The sequence below is a fragment of the Lithobates pipiens genome, unplaced genomic scaffold (assembly GCF_037356315.1).
Source record: "Lithobates pipiens isolate NorthernLeopardFrog02 unplaced genomic scaffold, aLitPip1_a1.2 Scaffold_25, whole genome shotgun sequence".
Lineage (NCBI taxonomy): Eukaryota > Metazoa > Chordata > Amphibia > Anura > Ranidae > Lithobates > Lithobates pipiens.
The window spans coordinates 82,195,846-82,213,776 of NW_027507787.1; the positions used below are offsets into that span (position 1 = coordinate 82,195,846).

General features: G+C 42.1%; 1 protein-coding gene across 2 annotated transcripts in view; it reads left to right on the top strand.

The window, feature by feature from the left end:
• The window catches only part of OPN4 (opsin 4), a 174,803-nt gene that overhangs the window by 141,336 nt on the left and 15,536 nt on the right, over positions 1–17,931 (top strand). For both annotated transcript variants that reach the window (XM_077454605.1, XM_077454604.1), the window contains exons 7-8: positions 940–1,047; positions 6,082–6,271. In XM_077454605.1, coding sequence (XP_077310731.1) covers positions 940–1,047; positions 6,082–6,271 — 298 coding nt within the window. The remainder of the gene's footprint in view (positions 1–939; positions 1,048–6,081; positions 6,272–17,931) is intronic.

Genomic DNA, 17,931 nt, shown 5'->3' on the forward strand with positions numbered 1-17,931 from the left:
ACAGCTCTGACTCTGAGAACCTCCAATGTAGTAGTTGATCATTGGTAAATCCATTTTAGGTTCAGGTTCATCCCTACAATACATGCTGCACTAAGGGCAGTCGCCTCCTCTACCCACACCTTGTCCCGGCCACACTTGCGGGGTACAAGAAATACAATTTAAAACAGATCCAGCCTCTTTACTTAAAGTGTAAGGTCACCTTTTCATAAAAATGTGAACCAACATCCTACAACCCCCCACCCCCCAGTTGCTACTGCACTTACCAACGTGGTTGATTAGCTGTCACTTCCAATGCAGCCAGTGCAGCGGTCTGGAGAGTTTCCTTCCCTTTTTTTTCTTGGGGATGGATTAGAGCAATTCTAAACAGTCACAAGACCAATTTCACCAGATTCGCTCTTATCCATCCTGGATCCCCAAGAAAAGACAAGGAAGAAAATTGAGGCTTTTAATATATCCAAACCACTGCATCAACTACATAGGCAATGAAAGTGATCGCAATGGAGAGAGTGAAGGTTGGTAATTCATCTTTTCATTTTTTGTGAACTTATACCCTAAAGCAGTAGTTTTATCTCTCTCCATATACAGTTGTTATTTGAGGGCTCTCAGAAGCCTATCTACATGCTCTTGCTTGAACAGTTTCTGAGAGACCCAACCTTCAAATGGGCACCTGTGGCCTCCCAAGCTAAGTGCCAGAACAATAAGTGGCTTCCCTCAGTACAGCAATTGTCACATCCTGGATGCATTATATATCCAGTCCAGGGTTAAAAGACCTTGGGACACTTGTTACTATAGAGCGATGAAGTGAAAACGATTATTAATAATACATAAAAGGAACATCACAGAAGAAATAGAAGTAATTAGTGAGAAGGGGTAAATAAGTCCTATGACTTGTAATGTCTGTGATTATTTAATCCTCGTGTTTTTCTTATTCTTCCACAGGTATGCAAACATGTTAACACCATATATGAATTCTGTGCCTGCTGTGATTGCAAAGGCATCTGCCATTCACAATCCAATAATATATGCCATTACTCATCCTAAATACAGGTAGGCTTGTGATAATTGGTAAAATTATTGATTTCATATACTAAGTTGTGATGGCTGTCAACTGTGTGAAAGTGTTGAACTAGAAAGACTATAGCAGATACACAATGAGGTTGATTTACTAAAGGCAAATAGATTGTTCACTTTGCAAAGAGAAACTTACCTTAGCTTAATTTTAGTAGTATTTTTTTTAATTTTCCTTGTACATGATTGGGTATTCTTTGTAAAGTGAAATGTCCTCACATTTACTAAGCTATGTGGAACATCTCCTTGCAAAAGTGAACAGGCCATTTGCCTTTAGTAAATCAATCCTGTGGATTTCATCATGAAAAAGTATCTAAAAATGTTTTTTTTTCATTTTAGACAGAATAGGGATTTGTTAAAATCTTTGTTTGGCATTTTTTACCCCATTGAAGATATTTTCCTTAACTTCCTGTCTGGTAGACACAACAGGAAGTAAAGAGAGATCTCTCAAAAGTGCAGAATGATCCCTCTTGGACAGTTGCCATCAGAACAAGTGTTCCCATGGGAAGATTCTTCCTTTAATTCTTTTCTAGTGTCAACTCATCATTTTGGATTTTCCCTCCTTTTTTCTGGGGACACAGACAGCAATTGAAACTTGACAGAGATTCTAACCCTTTTTCATTATATAAAAAAAGTTGGTTTTAGACACATTTTAAGCTCTGCCTATATCACTTGATTTTCAGGCAGCCTCATGTATACAGGGGGAATAATCAGAGTTTCAGCAATGGGAAACTTTGTAACACATAATGTTTTGTGGGAGCCTAGGTCTTATTCACATGGGCGCTAATGCCCATGCACTGTGAATGGGCAGTTTGTTTATCTGTTCCTACTTGGCAGGTGCTGTATGCAGGAACCCCATTCAAGTCTATTTGGATGCACCTAAACAGACATCCATGCCCATGTGAATGAGGCCTTGAAGGCAGAATTAGGAGACACTTTATTTAGGGGATGGCAAGTTCTCTGATTTAAGATCCACTGATAACATATAGTACATATGGTACAAACAAGACCCCTACCATCACCACATGTAATTATGAATACAACCTTTGAGCTGTTAACTACAGATGAGAAAAATAGATGCCAAATCTTGTTTTTGCTTGATATAGAACTACACGGTGTCTCCATTTTTGGGCACTGTGGCTTGTTTACAATCCTGTGATTCACAGCAGGCATCCATCTTATTGTCTGCCCATTGCTCTGAAAGAGCTCTCTTGGCATTGAACCCAGAATAAAAATTAGCAAAACAGTGATGAAAAATGTAGCTTCATGCTCTTATAATTTCATTCTATTTTTTACCTTGTTAGGATAAAACGTCTTATCTGATGATCTAAAAATAATAAGCTTTTTGGAAATAATAACACATAGAATAAGAAATTACATTTTGCTAGGGAATCAGCAGTAATAAGCAGACACAAGCAATGAAATAGAATGTCCTAGGCAGACCTTCATGAGGGGAGATGGTAAGGTATTATAAGGGATTCCGAATAGAGCCATGAATAAACATAATGCATGCAATATTGAACATGTCTCCTAAGTGGTTTAGTCTGGAAATCTGGAAGTATATCTTTTTTTGAATGTGAGAAAATCTAACTCCTGAAATACAAGATACAGTATTTTTTATCAAACTATAGAAATACATAAATCAAAAGTATAGTGAACTGAACGGATAATATCCATGCAATTGCAGTCACTAGAGGACATTGATACCAGCACAGTAGAATTGCTTTTCTAAAGCCATTACATTGCTTTTATAGTAGTGTGTTTTTCTTTTTTTAATAGAGAAGGTATGTTTCTTTGCCCATTAGGAAGAATTATGTTCACTTCCTGTCCCAGATACACAGCAGGAAGTGAGAGAAAATCTCAACAAAGTGAGTGTCACGCTTACCCAAAATGCAGGTGGTCAGACACTATAGCTTACTATGGTGTTCTTCACCTATAGTAGCCCCCTTTCCCATAAGGCAAGCAGGTCTACAGGTAATCGGTTGCCCCTAGGACTTATACACAATACTATAGTGCTTGGTTTCCATGCCAGGGCAGGTGAAAACTGAGCAAAACAAACAGGTACTTGCAGTTGACAGACAGGTAGAGTGGTTTAATGACCATCCAGGTAAAAGACAGTCAGAGTTCAGAGAACAGCCATTATCCCGTCCAAGGTCATAAAGAGGAAAATCCAATCTAAAAGAGCAGGGTAGACAAACAGGGAGCTTGATCAAGTATTATACACTCTAACACACTCTATCAAAAGCATGAGACTGAAGGTTTTGTTGACCCAAATCAAGTCTGCTCTCCACCCAGAGTCTGACCAGAATCAACCACCCTCCAAGTGGACAGACAGACAAGGAGAATGCCACAGCCAAAACCAGGATGCTGGAACCAGGAGCTATAAAGGAGCAGGAGTGCATATGCTCCTGACAGTGAGTTAAATTATTCTCAGACAGTTGTCAAAGTGTCTCTATTGCAAGATTTACCATTGCCTTTTGTGCTGGTGAATATTTCTCTTTTCCTTAATTTCTGTTTTATTAACAATGATCACCAGGGCAAAAAGAGAAGGTGAATCTACATAACTGGGACAGTGACAACAATAAAAATCATGATAGGGGTTCTAACCCTCTCCCCTTTCCCCCACACACAAACAACACCAGTCTATTCAAAATGTCAAAGTAGTAGAAGATCCTTCTGCATTGTAAGGTAAATATAGCCTCTAAAGAAGGCCCAGGTACAGAATCTCAGGAGCTGCCTAGTGTGTATCAGAGCTCCACTCAAGAAGTGATGGGCTTTTCTTGTAGACGGCTCCAAGGTTGAGGTGCTCACCTACATCTACATTTGCAACAACTGATTGACACAAGACAAGGTACAGAATTGTATGTTGAGACGAAGATCAAACAAGAGGTCAGCAGTGGCAGCACACAGGGATCTTTATAAAAATGGGTTGAGGACATATACAGGTATCAGACACTGGTCCAGAAGTCTGGTAACAGAATGACAGAAAGGTTTTTCTCAAGCAATTCACACTGCATTATCTCACTGAAGAATTCAAAGACAGACAGCCATGTCTGTCTACCAGAGCATATGATTGATTATGTAATTGTTGCACACGGACCACTAATAGAAATATATTTTTTACTGTAAAGCAGGGGTCATCAACCCCCGGGCCGCGGCCCACTGCCGGGCCGTGGCCTGCTTGCAGCCGGGCCGCGAAGGCTGCACTGTCTCTGATGAGCGGCGGCGGAGCAGGCAAAGAGATGACATCATCTCTCACCGCCCGCCCGCATCACCGCTGTTCCGCGCTCAGAGCGGGGCCGCTATACGGAGGCGAGCGAGCAGAGAGATGAGATCATCTCCAACCGCCCGCATCGCCGCTCTTCCGCACTCACAGGGGGATGCTATAATGCTGGAGGTGAGGCGGGGGAACAGAGAGATGAGATCATATCTCACTGCCTGCCCGCTTTACTGCTCCTCTGCTGACACAGCGCGGCAGAACACTGATACACTGTTGAAGCTGAGGCAGGTGAGATCATCTCTCACTACCGGGCCCCCCCATTACCGCTGTTCTTCCTTACTACCCACTAGTCCAGGCTTGAACTAATGTGCACACCTGTGTTGCCACCACTGCAGTGACAACAGTCATGTGGTGGCAAGTGACAATCCACATTTGGTGGCAGGTGTCGTGGCAAATGACAAGCTGCATCTGATGGCAGGCGACATCGCAAATGACAAGCTGCATCTGATAGCAGGCGACCTCGCAAATGACAAGCTGCATCTGATGACCGGGCCCCCCCATTACCGCTGTTCTTCCTTACTACCCACTAGTCCAGGCTTGAACTAATGTGCACACCTGTGTTGCCACCACTGCAGTGACAACAGTCATGTGGTGGCAAGTGACAATACACATTTGGTGGCAGGTGTCGTGGCAAATGACAAGCTGCATCTGATGGCAGGCGACGTCGCAAATGACAAGCTGCATCTGATAGCAGCCGACCTCGCAAATGACAAGCTGCATCTGATGGCAGGGGACATGGTAAGTGACAATCCAAATCTGGTGGCAGGTGACGTGGCAAGGGACAAAATACATCTGGTGGCAGATGACGTGGCAAGTGACAAGCTGCATATGAAGGCAGGTGACATGGCAAGTGACAATCTGCATCTGGTGGTAGGTGACGTGGCAAGGTGACATGGCAAGGGACAAGCTGCATCTGGTGGCAGGTGACATGGCAAGGGACAAAAAAGCATCTGGTGCCAGGCAACGTGGCAAGGGAAAAAATGCTTCTGGTGACAAGCGACATGGCAAGTGACAAGCTGCATCTGAAGGCAGGCGACGTGGAAAGTGACAATCTGCATCTGGTGACAGGCGACATGGAAAGTGACACTCTGGCACATTCTGCGTTATTGTGAGTTGAACTATTTCATTATATATTACAATGTAATAATAGAAATAATGCACTTCAATCATCCTAACATCATATCAATGATGGTGCCGGGATGATTGAAGCGCCAACGCCAGCCATCGCCCCGATAAATTGCCCGCGAAAAGCCGCAAACACCCCACTGGGCCTTGGCACAATTTTCTTCAACTACGCCGGTCCCCGGTGCCAAAAAGGTTGGGGACCACTGCCGTAAAGAAACAATAATATATCTTGTTTTTGAATCTCACTGGAACTCCCCATTGGGCATTTCACAGTGAAATGATTTGAGTTCATCAAATTAATCAGGTCTTAACTAAGGTACCATTGGATATGTAGTCCTTAGAATTTTTAGGTAAATGGTAGAGGAAAAGTTGTAAAGCATGCATGGAATCAGGGAATCTAGGAAGTTTTGGAAAGATATGGCCAGCAAATAGGCAGAAATCACAACATGACAAACGTTTCCAAGTAAGTTTATATTAGATTTTTTTTTAAATAACTGCTGTTTGTATTGATATTACAATGCTGTTACTATAAAATGAAAGTGTATGCTGTGACCATAATACTCCTTTAAAAAATATATGATTAATAAAATCCAGTTCTTCTATAACAGGATGGCAATTGCAAAGTATATTCCTTGTTTGAGACCAATCCTCCGAGTGACTCGTAAAGATTCCAGATCCTTTAGCAGCTATCCATCTTCTCGCCGCTCCACTGTTACAAGTCATTGCAGTCAATCTTCTGACATATGTGGGCACCCCAGACTTAAAGGACCCATGCCTTCTGTCTCAGATAGTGAATCGGTAAGCATGATTTTAAATAATGGGATTTTCAATTAACTTCTACAGTCAGCTCCTATTTCCCCCGCATATCCCTTTTAAAACATGTCACATCATAATCACTAATTCTTTATATAACAAGAGTGCACTTCTGAAATAAGATTTTATGTACTATATATCTGATATATCATTACCTTACCATCTCGCCCTATAACAAAGTTGTCAACTTACACAAATAACTTTTTTCCAAGATAAAGTAAAGCTTTCATGGTTACATAAAATTTTATTTTTGTTGTTGTTGTGAACATATTGGGTAAGCATTGGTACTCAGGTACTCAGATCAAGCAAAATAAGTTTTAACTAACTGACCTGTGTCAATAACTAACTGTATCAAAATGGTGCACATTGTGCCACACAGGGGTGGATTTACTAAAGGCAAATAGAATATGCCTTTTTTTATGTGCAGTTGCACCTATTTTGCCCCAGAGCTTAGTAAATGTGTTAAAGCTCTGCTGATTTCCACCATACGATCGTGTGCAAGCAAAAGTGTTTTATTTTTATTTTCCTTGCACTTGTTCGGGTATTCTTTACAAAATGGATCTTTACCACATTACATTTACTAAGGAAAATGAGCGCAACTGCTCTTTCAAAGTGCACAGTCTATCTTTAGTAAATCAACCCCAAAGCGAGAGAGTTGGAACCACACAAATATAAATTAAAATAAAATCCCTGCAACAGCAAGGAATAAAATGCTAAAGCTAACCACGCTAATTGATTTTTTTTAAACAAATATTTGAATGAAGAACAAAAACACATGCAAAAGTTCTCAGTACATTTGATGACTGGTGAATGCTATTCAAAAGCACTTTAGGATTTATTTTGCTTTTAACATTTGATTTTGCAGTTAATGGAATTTCCAGAAGAAAAAAAAACACATTCATTGTTAAAAAAGGTTTTCATCTTGTGCCTTTGGATTTTCTCATCAGTGCAGTTGAAAACAAATATGGATTTAACCCCTCTTATGATAAGTTGATAGGATGAACATTCTTAAAAAATATCATAAAAAATTCTACTAGAGTACGAACAGCTTGAGCTATAGAATTCTATTGCATATTATTATTGGTAGCATTTTGTGCTTTTAGCGTGTTTATAGCTTTTCCGGTTCAACAACAAGCAAGTAAGTTTAAAGTACTTGATGAATAACAACAACAAAACACGGGCTGCATTCATTGAGAAGGTGACCCTAGATCCAAAAGGCCCTAATTAAAAGGGGTGATCAATAAAAGTCATTGAGTAATGCAAGATAGAGGAAAACTGTGAATTCCAGATGCCTATAAATGATCTACACCTATTCTTGCAGCTTTGTGTATAGTACATCAGCGAGGTACTAAATACAATGACATAAGATAAAAGAACAAAATGCACATAAGACAATAATAAATAATTAGCAGGAGTTCAGATGAGAAATATTATTCCCATGCTATCCCCTTTAAATACGGTAATTTAACTCTATTGGGCAGATTTGCTAAAGGCAGAGCCACATTACATTTAGTAAGGCAAATAAGTGCAACTGCACTTGCAAAGTGCACAATTATTTATTAATCAATCCCTGTGTGATCTAAGAGTAGCTATAACCCTTGTGAATTGCTGCACACTGTGAAAGTTATATTTTTTGTCTTGTGGTGCAGGCAGGGCAGCTTGAAATATTAATACTCAAGAGTAAATTATCACCCATATATACTCAGATCATAATCTCGTATCAAGTGCATGTACAAAAACAACCAACCACCGTGCTTTTATATATATATATATATATATATACATCAACAGTTCAACAGTGCTTGATATATACAACATTCATAAATCCACAGTCCAACTAAAATCATAGTGTCTCAATTCCAAGGAAAATGTGTGAAATCTTCCCACTCCTTCAGTGACTCTTGCTTTGCTAATCAACTAGCATCTAGTGAGCATACAGAGGTGTCTTAACCTTTTTAGGTGGGCTTCACTAATAAAAAGAGACCATAAACATCACAAATTGCTCCACACCACTATGCAGTTATGGTCCCCCTTCAGGTACTCATATGCTCATTGAAAGACTCCATAGTGCTTTAGCACCCATTTACTGAAACTAAAAACAAAGTTTCTCCAAATGCACTCACATCAAACACACAAAGGTCTTTGAGAAAGTCCAGAAGGATGCAATGTATAAGGTGAGAGGAGCCTTCTGACATCACCATGCCAGTCCCATTGTGAGATGAGCCCGTTGTCTGGTAAATGTTGGGATCTGGAGTGCTCTGCACTCTACTGAGTGCTCTGAGTGAATCTGCTTATACATGTTTATTAGCTATTGAGTGAATTTGGAGAAGCTTTGTTTTTATTTTCAATAAATTGGTGGTAAATTAGTATGGAGTCTTCTTATGTTTTTCATCGAGCATATGGGACCTGGAGCACTCTTCGGAGGGGGACTGAGACTGCAAAATAGAGAGGAACAGATTTTGATGTGGTGCTATTTATGACATCTAGTAGTCAAATAGTGAGGTCCACCTAAGAAGATGAGGGCAAATCTGTATGCGCACTAGGTGCAATTTGATTGGCACAGCAAACGTCACTGAAGGATATTTTATTTGGACTGTGGATTTATGAATGTTGTGTATACACACACACACACACACACACACACACACACACATTATATTGCCAAAAGTATTGGGACCCCTGCCTTAAAGCGGAGGTCCACCCTAAAGTGGACCTTCCGCTCATCGGAACCCTCCCCCCCTCCGGCGCCACAATTGGCACCTTTCAGGGGGGAGGGGGGTGCAGATACCTGTACAGTACAGGTATCTGCACCCACTTCCGGGATAGCTCTCTGCGGAAAGGGGCGTAGATTACGCCCCTTTCCTCAAGTGCCCCGCTGCCTGCTGGGAAACACACAGATCCCAGAGGCAGCGGGGACCGTCCTTATTGCGCAGCGCGACTCGCGCATGCGCAGTAGGGAACCGGGAAATGAAGCCGAAAGGCTCCATTTCCTGATTCCCATACCCAAGATGGCGGCGGCGGCACCCGAGAGACGATCTAGAGATCGGCTTCGGGTGCCGACATCGCGGGCGCGCTGGACAGTTAAGTGTCACTATTTTGAAAGTCAGCAGCTGCAGTATTTGTAGCTGCTGGCTTTTAAAAAAAAAAAAACGCGGAGTCCCGGCGGACTCCCGCTTTAGTCTTAGTCCGTAGGGTTCAGTATTGCATTGGCCAACCCTTTGCAGTTATAACAGCTTCAACTCATCTGGGAAGGCTGTCCACAAGGTTTAAGAGTGGGTCTATGGGAATGTTTGACCATTTTTCCAGAAGCACATTTGTGAGGTGAGGCACTGATGTTGGACAATTGCAGTCTCCATTCTAATTCATCCTAAAAGTGTCAGGTTTAGGTCAGGAATCTGTGCAGACCGGTCAAGTTCCTCCACCCTAAATTCACTCATCCATGTCTTTATGGATCTTACTTTGTGCACTGGTGCGCAGTCATGTTGGAACAAGAAGGGGCCATCCCCAATCTGTTTGCACAAAGTTGGGAGCATGAAATTGTCCAAAATGTCTTGGTATGCTGATGCCTTAAGAGTTCCCTTAACTGGAACTAAGGGACCAAGCCCAAACCCTGAAAAAACAATTCCTCACCATAATCCCCTTTTCACGAAATGATTTGGACCAGTGCACAAAGCAAGGTCCTTAAAGACATGGATGAGCGAGTTTAGGGTGGAGGAACTTGACTGACTTGCACAGAATACCGACCTTGAATTCTGAATCGAGTCCTGAATTTGAGCGGAGAGTGAGAACCAGGCGTCCTTGTCCACATCAGCGCCTGACCTCACAAATGCACTTCTGGAAGAATGGTCAAACATGCTCATAGACACACTCCTAAACCTTGTGGACAGCCTTTCCAGAAGAGTTAAAGCTGTTATAGCTGCAAACGGTGGGCCATCTCAATATTGAACCCTACGGACTAAGACTGGGATGCTATTAAAGTTCATGTGTGTGTAAACGCAGCTGTCCCAATACTTTTGGAAATATTGTGTAAATAAAAACAGTGGATGATACATGTTGTTCTCTGTACATGCATTGAAATGAAATATTTTGTTTTATATCAGAAAAGGTTTTATTGCAGATAAGCATAGAAAACACAAATAAAAACAATCCAGTGAAGCGTGATATAGCAATAAACATTATACAATCATTTGCATCACAGTGATAGCAGTATTTCAAGCATCTCACTAAATCAGTACTGCAAAACTTCAGTCATACAGTGTTGCAGTCAAAGTGAACATAAGGAGTGAACCAAACAGTACAGCCTCAGGGTTCAATGAGACCTCTGATATATTTAATACCAGGGGGTGCCTTCAGCCAGAGGGGCATTGTAGAAGTCTCCTGATAAAGAGCTCTCTATGGCTTAGTTCCGGAATGTCAAGCCAGGGAGCCCATAATCTGTCAAAGTTTGTTTGGCCTACCCCTGTGCTGGTATATGTACCATTCAAGAAGAAGCAAATTCCCCATATGATGCAACCAGGTTTTAACAGATGGTGGAATGGCTGATTTTCACCCCATACGAATAACTTTCCTAGCCTGGAATAGAGCCTGAGAGAAGGCTATTGGAATCACCTCCTCCATAACACATAGCAGGCAACAAATTGGATCTAGAGGAAGAGCTGTTTAATAGACATGATGGGTAAGAACCCCACTCCAATACCTATCAAGCTTTTGCCATTGCCAAAAGAGATGAATGAGATCCTGAGAAACCAGTCCACATTTACCACACAATGGATCTAGGTGCCTACCCATTTTGTGGAGTTGTTTTGGGGTATAGTAAACTCTAAGCAGAATATACAGAAATTAAATTATGATCTGAGCATATATGGGTGATAATCACCTTTAAGTAAATAAATAAGTTAACTGGAATTGCACTCACAACTGATGTGTGGACCAGTCATTAAAGCTGTATGTAAATACACTTCTTCGCTGATAGCCGGCATGTGGGGAAGGATGATCCAGACTGTAACCTGGATAGCCTTGTGTTCTATTAAGAGCAACAATGGAAATAATGTGGCTAACACAAGCAGTCAGTGTCCCTGTTGATATGCTTGTGTCAGCTGTTTTAGCCTCATGATTACCATGTGGTTACATAGTTACATCACCAATCCATCCAGTTCAACCTGAGTGAATGTGGGTGTGTGTCTACAATTGTCCCTATCCATATACATTGTGTCTCATTAACCACTTGACCACTGGGCACTTAACCACTTCAGCTCCGGACCAATAAACACCTTAAGGACCAGAGGTCTTTTTGCAATTTCGCACTGCGCTGCTTTAACTGGTAATTGCGCGGTCATGCAATATTGCACCCAAACGAAATTTGCGTCCTTTTCTTCCCACAAATAGAGCTTTCTTTTGATGGTATTTGATTGCCTCTGCGATTTTTTTTTTTTGCGATATAAATGGAAAAAGAGCGAAAATTTTGAAAAAAAAGTATATTTTCTTCTTTTTGTTATAAGAAAAATCGAATAAACTAAATTTTAGTCATACATTGAGGGCAAAATTTATTCAGCCACATGTCTTTAGTAAAAAAAATGTCAATAAGCGTATATTTTTTGGTTTGCGCCAAAGTTATAGCGTCTACAAACTAGAGTACATTTTCTGGAATTTACACAGCTTTTAATTTATGACTGCCTATCTCATTTCTTGAGGTGCTAAAATGGCAGGGCAGTACAAATCCCCCCCAAATGACCCCATTTTGGAAAGTAGACACCCCAAGGAAATTGCTGATGGGTATGTTGAGCCCATTGAATATTTATTTTTTTTGTCCTAAGGGATTGAATAATGACAAAAAAAAAATAAAAATTTTTTTTACAAAAAGTTGTCACTAAATGATATATTGCTCACACATGCCATGGTTATATGTGGAATTGCACCCCAAAATATATTCCGCTACTTCTCCCGAGTATGGGGATACCACGTGTGTGGGACTTTTTGGGAGTCTAGTCGCGCATGGCACCCCGAAAACCAATCACCACCTTCAGGATTTCTAAGGGTGCAAATTTTTGATTTAACTCCTCACTACCTATCACAGTTTCGAAGGCCATAAAATGCCAAAATCGCACAAAACCCCCCAAAATGACCCCATTTTGGAAAGTAGACACCCCAAGCTATTTACTGAGAGGCATGTTGAGTCCATGGAATATTTTATATTTTGCCACAAGTTGCGGGAATATTACAAACTTTTTTTTTTTTGCACCAAGTTGTCACTAAATGATATATTGCTCACACATGCTATGGGCATATGTGAAATGACACCCCAAAATACATTCTGCTGCTTCTCCCGAGTACGGGGATACCACATGTGTGGGACTTTTTGGGAGTCTAGTCGCGCACGGCACCCCGAAAACCAATCACCACCTTCAGGATTTCTAAGGGTGCAAATTTTTGATTTAACTCCTCACTACCTATCACAGTTTCGAAGGCCATAAAATGCCAAAATAGCACAAAACCCCCCCAAATGACCCCATTTTGGAAAGTAGACACCCCAAGCTATTTACTGAGAGGCATGTTGAGTCCATGGAATATTTTATATTTTGCCAAAAGTTGCGGGAATTTTACAAACTTTTTTTTTTTTTGCACAAAGTTGTCACTAAATGATATATTGCTCACACATGCTATGGGCATATGTGAAATGACACCCCAAAATACATTCTGCTGCTTCTCCCGAGTACGGGGATACCACATGTGGGGGACTTTTTGGGAGCCTATCCACGTACGGGACCCCGAAAACCAAGCACTGCCTTCCGGATTTGAATATAAAATGCTATAAAAAACAAACTAACCAGAGTCACCCGTAACACTTATACGGTGATCAGTGGTGAAAGGGTTAACTAGGGGCAATCAGGGGGTTCAAATTTTTATTAGGTAGTATATGGGGGTCCCTAGCGCTATAAAAACCTGGCGGTGAACCTAAAAAAATAACTAGCTACCTAGCGTCACTAGCGACACTGATGCAGCGTTCAGAAAAATTATCGCTTAGTGACACTGGCAAAAGGGGGTGAAAGGGTTAACTAGCGGAAATCAGGGGGTTAAAACCATTATTGGGTAGTATATCGGGGTACCTAGCGCTATAAAAACCTGGCGGTGAACCTAAAAAAATAACTAGCTACCTAGCGACTGTAGCGACACTAATGCAGCGATCAGAAAAACGATCGCTTAGTGACACTGGCAAAAGGGGGTGAAAGGGTTAACTAGCGGCAATCAGGGGGTTAAAACCATTATTGGGTAGTATATCGGGGTACCTAGCGATATAAAAACCTGGCGGTGAACCTAAAAAAATAACTAGCTACCTAGCGACACATGCAGCGATCAGAAAAATGATCGCTTAGTGACACTGGCAAAAGGGGGTGAAAGGGTTAACTAGCGGCAATCAGGGGGTTAAAACCATTATTGGGTAGTATATCGGGGTACCTAGCGCTATAAAAACCTGGCGGTGAACCTAAAAAAATAACTAGCTACCTAGCGACTGTAGCGACACTAATGCAGCGATCAGAAAAACGATCGCTTAGTGACACTGGCAAAAGGGGGTGAAAGGGTTAACTAGCGGCAATCTGGGGGTTAAAACCATTATTGGGTAGTATATCGGAGTACCTAGCGATATAAAAACCTGGCGGTGAACCTAAAAAAATAACTAGCTACCTAGCGACACATGCAGCGATCAGAAAAATGATCGCTTAGTGACACTGGCAAAAGGGGGTGAAAGGGTTAACACTAGGGGCAATCAGGGGGTTAAATCTTTATTGGGGGGTGATAGGGGGCTACCCTGGACCTAACACTAACTGTCCTGACAGTTTTTACTGTCACAACTGACACTGAATGCATTGATCAGTAAAGAAATGATCAATGCAATCAGTGACACTGTGACTGGGGGGGGGAGGGGGGGCGGGGGGGGGGATCGGGGGGCGATCGGGGGGGGGATCGGGGGGGGTTTGTGTGCCTGTGTGTACCTACATGTCCGGTCAAAAAGACCGCCCCGAGGAGAATGACATCACTTCCTCCTTCCTGTGTAAACAATACACAGGGGAGGAAGCTTCTCATTGGCCAGGAGCGATCCAGAGGGGGTGGCCGAAAACCAACGGCCATCCCCTCATCACGGAGCGCTCCTGGACCGAATCGGACCGCCGTAAACAGCGGGAGGGGGTCCGATCGGACCCCCCACCCGCTGGAAGGCAATCACGTAGATGTACGTGATTGTGCCTGCCTGTGCCATTGTGCTGACGTACAATGGCAATACGGCGGTCCTTAAGTGGTTAAACACCCTTAATAACCAGACCAATTTTCAGCTTTCGGTGCTCTCACATTTTGAATGACAATTACTCAGTCATGCAACACTGGACCTATATGAAATTTTTGTCCTTTTTTTCACACAAATGGAGCTTTCTTTTGGTGGTATTTAATCACCGCTGTTTTTTTTATTTTTTGTGCTATAAAAGAAAAAATACAGAAAATTCTGTAAAAAAATGAATTTTTCTTCATTTCTGTTATAAAATTTAGCAGATTAGTAATTTTTTCTTCATAAATTTTGGCCAAAATTTATACCACTACATATCTTTGGTAAAAATAAGTACAAATTGGTGGATATTATTTGGTCTTTGTGAAAGTTATAGAGTCCACAAGCTATGGTGCCAATATCTGAAAATTGATCACACCTGAAGTACTGACGGCCTATTTCAATTCTTGAGACCCTAACATGCCAGAAAAGTACAAATACCCCCTAAATGACCCCTTTTTGGAAAGAAGACATTCCAAGGTATTTAGTAAGAGGCATGATGAGTTTTTTGAAGTTGTCATTTTTTCCCATAATTCTTTGCAAAATCAAGATTTTTTTTACTTTTTTTTTTTTTTTTCACAAAATTGTCATATTATCAGTTTATTTCTCACACAGCATATGCATACCACAAATTACACCCCAAAACACATTTTGCTATTACTCCCGTGTACGGCGATACCACATGTGTGAGACTTTTACACAGTGCGGCCACATACAGAGGCCCAACATGCAGGGAGCGCCATCAGGCGTTCTGGAGCACCCAGGACAATTCTGACATTTCTCTCCTACATGTAAAAATCATCATTTATTTGCTAGAAAATTACATCGAATCCCAAAACATTATATATGTTTTTTTAGCAAACACCCTGGAGAATACAATGGTGGTCGTTGCAACTTTTTATCTCGCACGGTATTTGCGCAGCAATTTTTCGAATGCTTTTTTTTGGAAAAAAAACAGTTTTGTGCTTAAAAAAAAAAAAAAAACACAGTAAAGTTAGCCCAATTTTTGCATAATGTGAAAGATGAAGTTACACCGAGTAAATCGATACCTAACATGTCACTCTTCAAAATTGCACAGGCTCGTGGAATGGCGCCAAACGTCGCTACTTAAAAATCCCCATAGGCGACGATTTAATTTTTTTTTTTACTGGTTATATGTTTTGAGTTACAGAGGAGGTCTAGGGATAGAATTATTGCTCTCGCTCCAACGTACGCAGCGATACCTCACATGTGTGGTTTGAACACCGTTTTCATATGTGGGCGGGACTTACGTATGCGTTCGCTTCTGCATGCGAGCACATGGGGACAGGGGCGCTTTAAAAAAAAAAAAAAAAATGTTATTGTTCATTTTACTTTATTTATTTTAGTTTGACATTTTTTTCCCCAAAAATAAATTTTTTGATCACTTTTATTCCTATTACAAGGAATGTAAACATCCCTTGTAATAGGAATATGGCATGACAGGTCCTCTTTACAGTGAGATGTGGGGTCAATAAGACCCCGCATCTCACCTCTAAGCTGGGAAGCCTGAAAAAAAAAAAAAAAAAAAAGATTCTGGATTTGATAGTATTGGCGAGTCGGTAGAAGCACCGGAGGGCGGCGGGAGGGGGGGGGGTGTCTATGGCTGGGTATTGCAGGGTATCACCGACTATGGCTGGGTATGGCTGGGTATATCAGAGTATGGCTGGGTATCTCAGAGTATGGCGTTGCAGAGTATTGCGTTGCAGAGCATTGCAGGATATTGGAGGGTGTTGCAGAGCATTGCAGAGTGTTGCACGGTATTGGCGGGTGTTGCAGAGCATTGCAGAGTGTTGCAGGGTATTGGTGGGTGTTGCAGAGCATTGCAGAGTGTTGCAGAGCATTGCAGAGTGTTGCAGGGTATTGGCGGGTGTTGCAGAGCGTTGCAGAGCATTGCAGGATATTGGAGGGTGTTGCAGAGCATTGCAGAGTGTTGCACGGTATTGGCGGGTGTTGCAGAGCATTGCAGAGTGTTGCAGGGTATTGGTGGGTGTTGCAGAGCATTGCAGAGTGTTGCAGAGCATTGCAGAGTGTTGCAGGGTATTGCAGAGTGTTGCAGGGCATTGCAGAGTGTTGCAGGGTATTGCAGGGTATTGCAGGGTATTGCAGAGTAATGGCAGGGTATTGCAGAGTATTGCAGTGTAATGCAGACTATTGCAGAGTAATGCAGAGTAATGCAGGGTAATGCAGGGTAATGCAGAGTAATGCAGAGCAATGCAGAGTAATGCAGGGTAATACAGAGTAATGCAGAGTAATGCAGGGTAATGCAGAGTAATGCAGGGTAATGCAGAGTAATGCAGGGTATTGCAGGGTATTGCAGAGTAATGCAGAGTAATGGCAGGGTATTGCAGAGTTTTTGCAGGGAATTGAGGGGTTAATTTTCGGTGAGCAGCGATGTGGGCACTGCAGATGCAGCCCACATCGCTGCTGACACCGATCTCCTCCCCCTCCGCTGTTCCGATCGGTACAGAGAGGGGGAGGGAGGAACCGGCTTCATAACATGACGCCGGTTTGTTTACAAGTGATCACTCCGTCGTTTGACGGAGCGATCACGTGGTAAACGGCCGCGACAAACGGCCGTTTACCGTGATCCGTGATGTTTACCGTGATCCGTGATGTCACGGATGCGCGCCCCAGGGGGCGCACGAGAGCGGAATTCTGGGAGGACGTCATATGACGGCCTCCCACAGTTAAGAAACCGCCCTAAAGCCGTCATTCGGCTATAGGGCGGTTATTAAGTGGTTAAGATGTTCATCTATTATTGTTATTTAAGGTACCCATATAGCACCGTCAATTTACGCAGCGTTCCACACATACATTGCCCACTCACATCAGTCCCTACCCTCAAGAAGCCCACAATCCAAGGTCGCCAACTCACATTCATATACTAAGGCCAATTTATTTTGGACAGAAGCCAATTAACCTACCAGCATGTCTTTGGAGTGTGGAGGAAACCAGAGTACCAGGAGCAAACCCACACAGGCACAAGGAGAACATGCAAACTCCAGGCAGGTAGTGTCGTGGTTGGGTTATGAAGCGTGCCCATTTTACTGGTAGACGAGCATGCTACCCACTACACCACTGTGCTGCCATCAACCAGTATAGTTTGTTCTCTATCAAGAACCATTGTTCTTGAAAGAGAACAAACTATCCCAATAGCAGTCTGGATCATCATTCCCCACATACTGACTATCAATGAGGGATTACACATACTTACATACACTTGGCAAGTACAGCCCTTTATGATGGGCCTACTCATGCTTTGTGTATTACATTTAAGTATTTTATACTAATAAATGTATTCTCTGCACTAGCT